The sequence below is a fragment of the Aedes aegypti genome, chromosome 3 (genome assembly GCF_002204515.2).
Source record: "Aedes aegypti strain LVP_AGWG chromosome 3, AaegL5.0 Primary Assembly, whole genome shotgun sequence".
Taxonomy (NCBI): Eukaryota; Metazoa; Arthropoda; class Insecta; order Diptera; family Culicidae; genus Aedes; species Aedes aegypti.
The window spans coordinates 266,477,552-266,486,520 of record NC_035109.1 but is presented as its reverse complement, the minus strand read 5'-3'; the positions used below and the strand labels follow the sequence as shown (position 1 = coordinate 266,486,520).

Sequence of the window (8,969 nt, the reverse complement as noted above, 5' to 3'; positions counted from 1 at the left end):
AAGCATAAATTTTTATGCTGTCGTCTGACAGCTGATGGGCTACACACTTTCTGGCAGGGCGGCTAACGCTAAATGAACTTCAAGTTGAGATGAACACGTTTTTATTAGGGTGACATAGCCTATTTTTCGGAAGCAAAAACTACGCTAAATCGTCAGAGATTAAACCATGGCAAATCGCCGAAAAAGGATTTCAGCCGGATTCACAAGGATTCTAGTTAAATTCGCAAGGATTCAAGTAGAGTTACTTTGCACGTGCTGTAGCCTCAGGTGCATGAGCCTCATTGCTTGCTAGCACTCGGGCACGCTGTACATTGTGAGACCTTTTTTGGGGCGCCTCATTTTTCTTGAGATGTGTCTCGATGCGGCATCATGCGCTCCGTCACATGTGCTGTTTAAATTCAGCGCAATAATTGAAGTGATTACAAAAGTTTTCAACGAGGATCTAAATTGTAAATCTTGAATCGCGAGTCTTCGACCATATCAGGCCATCTAGACACCTGCATGCATAATGAGGCAAACATAGTTGTAGAGACTCTTCATTACCTGGGAGAGACTTGCGAAGAGGAAAAAATATCAACGTCATATGCAGCCCACCGTTTTTATGACTGAAAAAGTGAAAAGTATTGTGTTCAAAGTGAACTGTTTTTAAAAACCTCAGTCGGTGGAGCAGTTTTTTTCCAAAGTTGCAGATAAATCTAAGTAGAAGATTAATTATTTCTAATGTCTGCTACGTTTGCTGGCGTGGAATTTCACTCAAACGGCTATTTATGATTCGATGTGATGCAAACTCAATCATTTTTTGCTGAGAGGTTCATGTGAGGTTTTGAACAGCATGCGCATAATTAGTATAAACACAAAGTGGAATAAGAAAAAAACTCAGCACTCACAGAAAAAGAAGACCGTCTTCGCGAGTCTCGTCTCAGTTCATTACTAAGCAGTTGTTCCACAACTTGGACACCGATGGTGAGCCATAGAGCCCAAGCAGCGCATGAGACGTGTCTCCCGAGAGCACATCAAGGGTTCATTCACATATTTCATAACGCTGGAAATGGACGTTTTTGGCAACCACCTACCCCCTCGTAACGCTTTTTGTATGAAAAGTCTACAAATTTTGTATGAGCCGTAACATCATGAGAACACCCACCCACCCTCTATAGCGTTAAATTTTCGTGAGCCTTCATCTAGCACAGCACACTAGGATTCCGATGAGCTACGAGACGGTTTGGTTGAAGGGTCGTCAGTACATTTATGTGCTCTTGAGAAAAATGTTACTCTATAGAGATTTTTTTGTCTTCACTTACTTGTGGGCGTTTAAACGAGTCCTAAAAATTTTCCGGAAAATCAAAATTGTAAATTGGAGATTTAAGAAACAATCCAGCTTTTTACGCTCGCCATAAAAACAATATGCTATAAAATATTTGGCAGATGCTGACTATCAGCACTGAACTGAAACTTGGAAATTAATCCTCAGCATGCCTTGACGAACCGTCAAAATACATTGTTTTTCTTTCTGTCAATCAAACGAATTTGCGAAAATAATCTTATTCGTTATTGGCCCTGTCCTTCTGTTCAGAAAGGGGTATGGGCACGTTCTGCCAACTCGGTCGAGGCAGATTTCTTATGTGAACAAGTTACAACATGGACGTTCCAAAGAGCCAGAATGAAGTGTTGTGCTTGTAGGGAGCACTTGAATATGGGATGGAAGGTCATTACTTCGCGTTCCTGCTTTACTTCTGCTTATCTAAAAGTTATATACAATAACCGACCCTTAGCTTAACAGTTGCAAATACAATAATCGTTCTGAGCTTACTAACATGTCGCGTTAATTCTATCACAATGATCTTTTATCTACATCAGTCGAACCATTCTGAATGGCCGTTGTGAGAATATCACTAAGAACTGCTCACATTCAATAAAGCTGGATTGTCCTACATTGGAACATCAAGGTTTTCGCTCTTTCGGATTCATTTTTTTGTTGTTTATCATTAGTCTCAGGGATTGTTATAGTGGGAATCCAAAGAGCGAATTTTGTATGACTTCAATGTAGGTCAATACTGCAGCAAAACATGTGACAATCACTAACATTTTTTCTGTCTTTGTCCTTGTTTTCATATCTAACCCAACTGTTTCAACTGTCCGCAGAGGGAAGACTGGAACGTCTGTTGAGTGCCTGCGATTTGGGAGACATGCGGCCAACGCATTTCCTCGAGAAAATGATGTACCGTAAGGACGCCATTCACCGCTCATGCTCCATTCACCGCTCATTGAATTATTTTGAAAAATCTGAATAAATTTTCGCAATAAAAGTCATGAACATGTATTAGTATCCCATAATGGATTGTATCAGAATGCAATTCATATGATTTAATATTATATACTATTTATAAAACATAATTTTAGGCTTTTCAAGGCGGTAAACATGAGTTGAGCAATGAATTTATTATGGCGGATCGAAAAATGCTTCTTAGCTGCCACGCTTTAATATGTTGTTGTACTATTATACAAAGATAACGACCAGCTAGTAAAAGTAAATTAATTCCTACTAGTTGTGTATATAGAGCTTCATACTTAGGATGAGCGGTGAATGGCGCCCTACACATGTATCATTGGCATACATGTTATTCGATACCATTATACGTTGTTCTCATTTCAACTTCTTTCCTATAAAAACAAATGTTTTATCTTGCGTCTAGCGCAAAAAGTTGCGAAAAATATCGAAAAACCGATTTTTGCCAAAATTTAATGTGTTGAAATGCTGTTAAATGAGCGGTGAATGGCGTCCTTACGGTAGCTTGCCGCCGGAATGAATGTCACGGACGACCTTCTCAAGATGTTGTTTTTGCAACGGATGCCGTCGAGTGTCAAGGCTTTTCTCACAATCAGCGACAGTACTATCGGGAAGCTGGCGGAAATGGCGAATAAAATGATGAATTCTCCAACAAATCAAGTTTCCGCTACAGCAAGTAACATCAAATCGGAATTAGATGTTAGTTTGGGTGACAGAATAGCAACGAAAATTATTTCAGTGAGTGATGGGTTACTAAGGATTTATTTTCGAGTTTCAGTTCAGTGGTGATAGTCAGCTTCTGTCAAAGATTTTATAGCATGGCTAGCGTAAAAAGCTAGATAATCATTAAAAATTGATTTGTATGATAAAAGGCAACTATTTGTTTGTTTTAATATTCAATAATGAAACAAGTAAATATGTATAGTATAAATATAACTTCTGACATAAACGTAAATACCTTGGACAATACTTTGTAGGCCGCATTTAGAATGGTGATCGCTCGAAAGTTCTCACAATCTAACTTGTCGCCTTTCTTGTAAATGGGGCATATTACCCCTTCCTTCCACTCCTCCGGTAGCTGTTCTGTTTCCCAGATTATGCCTATCAGTCGGTGCAGACAAATGGCCAGCCTCTCCGGACCCATCTTTATGAGTTCAGCTCCGATACCATCCTTACCAGCAGCTTTATTGTTCTTGAGCTGGTGAATGGCATTTTAACCTCCCTCAAAGTGGGGCTGGTTGGTTTCCATCTTCCGCAATACTGACGAAGGCATTTCCTCCGTTGTCCCGTCCTTCATTGCCTGTGCTCTCAGCGCCATTCAGGTGCTGGTCGAAGTGCTGCTTTCACCTTTCGATCACCTCACGCTCGTCCGTCAGAATGCTCCCATCCTTATCCCTGCACATCTCGGCTCGCGGCACGAAGCCGATGCGGGATGCGTTGAGCTTCTGATAGAACTTACGCGTTTCTTGAGACCGGCTCAGCTGTTCCATCTCCTCGCACTCCGTCTCCTCCAGGCGGCGTTTTTTCTCCCGAAAGAGGCGGCTTCGTCCAGCTCACCCTCTTCCGGTAATTAAGCCTCGAGGGGCTGCGCGTATGCCGCTGCGACATCCGGTTGCTTGAGCCGCTCTAGGTCATACCGGGGCGGCCGTCGGTACCGTACGTTGTTAACGACGGAGAGTTTTGGGCGCAGTTTGACCATCACCAGATAGTGGTCGGAGTCGATGTTAGCGCCACGATAGGTCCTGGGGCCCATTCACAAATTTCATAACGCTGAAGGGGGTGGGTGGGTGTCCTCGTGCTGTTACGGCTCATACAAAATTTGTGAAATATCCATACAAAAAGCGTTACGAGGGGGTGGGTGGGTGTCGAAAATGGCCATTTTTAGCGTTATGAAATTTGTGAACAAACCCCTGACGTCGATAATGTCGGAGAAGTGCCGATTATCAATCAGAACGTGGTCGATTTGCGATTCTGTCTGCTGTGGTGATCTCCAGGTGTATCGGTATGGAAGGCTGTGCTAGAAGTAGATGCTACGAATGGCCATATTTCTGGAGGCGGCAAAATCAATTAGTCGTAGGCCGTTTTCGTTCGTCAGCTGGTGGGCGCTGAACTTTCCAATCGTCGGTCTGAATTCCTCCTCCTGGCCAACCTGAACCTTTAGATCTCCTATGATGATTTAGACGTCGTGGCTTGGGAAGCTGTCGTACTCGCGTTCGAGCTGCGCGTAAAAAGCGTCTTTATCATCATCAGTGCTTCCGGAGTGAGGGCTGTGCACGTTTATTATGCTGAAGTTGAAGAACCGGCCTTTGATCCTCAACTTGCACATTCTCTCATTGCCCGCATAGAAAAATACAATTTGTCGTAATTTTCAAACAATAAGATTCTTTTATCTGTTAGGGTCAATATATCACAAACGGTACATTTTTTGTTGGACTATATGAATTCCACAGCTCTAGACTATTAAAAACTGTTTTTGTAATGTATGGAAAATAGTGATAGTATATGATACTGTTCAGAAATTGTTAAATTATATGGGAATAAAGACTTGTGTGAAATAGTAGCATTATAAAACAACCATCTGTGAAATTGTTCGTACTGCTATTTGCGCAATACACTTACACACATGTGTCTTTTACTTTATTTTACCTTAACATTACAGTTTGGGAAACATTTACCCGCTATAGTATTCGTGAGCGTGTCGTAACACCCACTCTTGAAAAATTCCCATAACAGCTATGTGATTTTCGCAAAGTGACATACTAAAATTTTAGTTTTATTGAATAACTTGATCTGAAAATATTTTTTTATTGTCTTTTAACACTTTTTGAACAAATTGCGTGAAAACAGATAATTAAAATAAATAATTTATGTATGAATATAATATAATAAGAAAAGCTGATGTGATAGTTTTCTAGCGTGTGTGTTTTAATCAATCATAACAAGAGTGAACAAAGTGAAAATATTTTTCTGGTTTGTATTTGGAAAATATTTGTCGTTTTTGAGCGGAACACCAAGAATTATTAGTAGTAATGGTAAGTAATCAATCGAACTAATCACAGGTAACACACGGCTCATTTCTTTTTTCAATACTAACAGGCTTTGATGCAGATTTTTTTACGACGGAAGCTGATGCGGAACCAATCGCACCCTCCACCCCAGTAAAATTACCGGAACCAGACTGCTGCTGCTGCTGCCCCCACAAGAATATGGAAAGCTTGGAATTCAATGTTTTCCGAGACACATTCCCGTAAAGAAGCTGTTAAAGGATTGGTATACTAGCGAAAGCTATAAGCTGCTCGGAGGATGCCAACTAGGAATCTATCGGAAACTTTTTCATTGCGGCCGGCAAAATAGTGTACACCCGATTCTGTTAGTGGAAAATAAAACATTGATAGTCTAAATTTTTCTTAATGTGGAATTCTGCAATATGTTATCAATGCAGATTTTGTTCATTTGAAAGTGTTCTTTTGTAAATAAATGACCGGAGCTGAACGTATCAAAATAATATGTCGTACAAATAATTACTTATTGTATTATTTCCTAATTTTTTTCCTTTATTTCTTCTAAAAATATCTTCAGCAGATTTACAAATCGTATGGCGAGTTTTGAAAATAGTTATATTTGCCATACGATTTGTAACACTGCTTAAGATGCTCGAAATGGGTTATTTATTTTTTTATTGGTATAAATTTAAAAGAATAATACTGAATACAGTAAAAAGCACACAAAGTACAATAAACCAACAATTAACTAAACATTATTCATTTTCTTAGAATTTTATGGTTTTAATGTTTCTTAACTGTTTACCATACTATAAATTTAGTGAAAAATGGATGGTATATCTACCTTTCGGCAAACTGTTCATGAAAAATTTTGTTTGAAAAAATCGTCGTTTTCAAATGGTTACATAACTTAACCGCCTATTCCCCACATTGTTATTTTCTCATTTACTATTATCCAATCTGTAAAAACCGTTCGCCGTATGGTTCATTTATTGTTACATGGCATGTTGTATGAAATTATTCAGATATGGTTGGAAATGGTTGAGTACACTACGGGAAACAGTACAAATATGGTTCGTATCTATGCGGGTGGCCACCACCCTATCACGCGCCTCTGCATATCACCCATCACTATAAAAGCTGTTCCCAGCTCATGTGTATGTGCTGTGTCTACATATCAAATTCTATTTTACAGATTTTCAACTTTTCAAAAGCAAATCCATGTAGGTGATGTAGAGAATACCAACTTTCAAACACCGAGCGGATCTCGACAGGTTGTTAGATTTTACTGATTTTATGATTTGAATTATCTCGCTAATCTCGCTAATTATCTCGCGGTGATAAAAACATTCTTACAAAAAGCGTTACAAAGAGGTGGGTGGCTGCCGAAAATCACCATTTTGGCGTTATGAAATATATGAACAAACCCTAAATGCATTCCCAGTAACATTAGTAGTTGAATAACAATTGATTCAGCTTACGTATGCTTGGAAGTGATTTTTTCAACTCTGATTCAGCAAAACTGTTTGTTGGGTTATTCTCTCGCTTGGGTTGAATTAACTCAATTTTGCGTTGAATCAAATCAAATTTAGGTTAATTTTTCTTATGGCTTTAAAGGCAAAATACCTAATGGAGGCCCTGAAAATTTAGCCAAATTTGGGTTATTGGGCTCAACTACGGTTTTGCGTTGAAACAACTCAGGTTTGAGTAGATCTGAGTTCCGTGTATACATGATTCACCCTAATGCATGAGAATTCATTCTCAAAGCGTTGGGTGAAAAGTGGGTGGTATCTTGTAGTAGGAGACCTGACTGTTCAGAAACCACGTGCGAGTTCATTCATCAGCTGTTTTGACCGGTTCTTCATTTGTGTTCATTCTTTAGTCAACAAAAAATAAGCGCTTGATATCTTTCTTACGTAGTTTCGCGTATCCAGGTGAGTAACCATTATTTAAGATCTTTCTTGTAATTATTTGATTATTTTTCACTTAATGCTGCTACCAAAGACAAAATGCTGCTCCGCCACCTGCAACGACGTTCCATTTCTACGTCGTCCCAGTTGGCCTCCTTCGGAAGATGGTACCGTGGCCTGTGGCAGCAGAAGTCGTCCAATGAGCCTCCCTACGGTCATGTAACCCAAATTGGCGACCCGGTTCTACGGCAGACCGCAGCAATGGTTCCAGTGGAGGCCGTCACATCACCGGAAGTTAAGTACCTAGTGAAGCACATGGTCCACGTTATGCGCAAATATGATTGCGTAGGATTGGCCGCGCCTCAGATTGGAATTTCGTTGAAGATCCTGGTGATGGAATTTGAGGACCGGCTAAAGAAGCACTACACCAATGCCGAGTACAAGATTAAGGAAATGGAAACACTGCCACTGACGGTAAAATTTTAAATCGATTTCTAGAAACGCAAAACTAAATCGTGGATTTTAGGTGATGATCAACCCGGAAATGAAAATCACAAACTACGAGAAAATAAGTTTTCCGGAGTCTTGTGCCAGCGTAAAAGGATACAGCGGAGAGGTGGCCCGATATGCTGGCGTTTTGTTGAGTGGACTGGATGAAAACGGCCAAAGCAAGGAAATGGAACTGAAAGGGTGGAACGCTCGTATTGCTCAGCACGAGATGGACCACCTGAATGGAATTGTCTATACGGACGTTATGAAGCGAGACTCTTTTACGTGCACCTGTTGGCATGCGGTGAATGAAAACCATGGAAGGGTAAGGATATCCTTTCATCAGAAGTAATTAGGGCGGTTTATAGATCTTTAGGAAATACATTTTGATTGCCAGCATTTCATTTTTTTTAATTGCAATATCATTGCCAAAGTTTTCAAAAGAGCATGAACGCTAAAGCGAAGTATGCCTATCTCGATGCGTGGGAAATTTCTTGCAAGAAATGGTCAAGAAAAGCATTTTTCTTTGATCGCAGTACGCAGGCCAAAGAAAACGTGTTAATCATAGGAGACTTTTACTAGAGGCATCCTCTAGTAGCCTTTTACAAAATTGCAAATTCCTAGTAGTTTTTGCAATATCTCATCGTAATAGGCTGATTTTCAGCACGCAAACCTGAGATGAAACTGCCTACTTTCATGCAAACATCATGTATACGCGCTTCATATCAAGAGTATTTTTTTTAAATTTTTTTATTAGTATTGATGTTTGCATTTGAGATGCAAATCTTGACCAAACATTCTCCAAATGCGGTAACACAAAACAATCAAAGGACACCTAGCAACGATTATATAAATCACCGCCGCCCTAGCAAGAAAAATCTATCTTTGACATCGTATTTCTTGTGAAAAATCTTACCGCGTTTGATGTTCCCGCATTTGATATTTGCATTTCAAACGCACACAGCAATATCATTCCAAACATTACATTCATTTCTTATATCTAGGTGTTCTGTGTTATTAGACAACACTATCATCCTAATTTGGTAAAACAAATTTAAAATTTTATTAACATTTTGTTAACAATATATTACATTTCATTTGCCGTAGCAGTTCAGATTTTTACAGGTGAGTTGATTTCACCTGCTTATAAGAGAAAAAAACGCTTTGAATGTACTTAACCTAAACATATAACGCATTGAGCTCTCGCCGAGCGCTGACACGAACACATGCGCAAATTTGCTGGTTGAAAATACTGCCATTTGATTTTGCTGGGAACAGCTG

The 8,969-nt window shown here is 39.6% G+C and overlaps 1 protein-coding gene across 1 annotated transcript; it reads left to right on the top strand.

Moving 5' to 3' along the window:
- Positions 1–7,094: 7,094 nt before the first annotated feature.
- On the top strand, positions 7,095–8,087 carry LOC5573729 (peptide deformylase, mitochondrial). Its single transcript, XM_001654709.2, has 3 exons — positions 7,095–7,223; positions 7,294–7,673; positions 7,726–8,087. Exons 2-3 carry the CDS (start codon positions 7,299–7,301, stop codon positions 8,038–8,040), a joined length of 690 nt encoding a protein of 229 aa, XP_001654759.2. The 5' UTR covers positions 7,095–7,223; positions 7,294–7,298; the 3' UTR covers positions 8,041–8,087.
- The last annotated feature ends 882 nt before the right edge of the window (positions 8,088–8,969 follow it).

What these genes read in the sequence shown, in the direction of transcription:
- LOC5573729 (XM_001654709.2), top strand. Translation starts at nt 7,299, where the DNA reads ATGCTGCTCCGCCACCTGCAACGACGTTCCATTTCTACGTCGTCCCAG. An exon ending in TGGAAACACTGCCACTGACG is followed by an intron (nt 7,674 to 7,725) that starts GTAAAATTTTAA and finishes CGTGGATTTTAG; the next exon opens with GTGATGATCAACCCGGAAAT.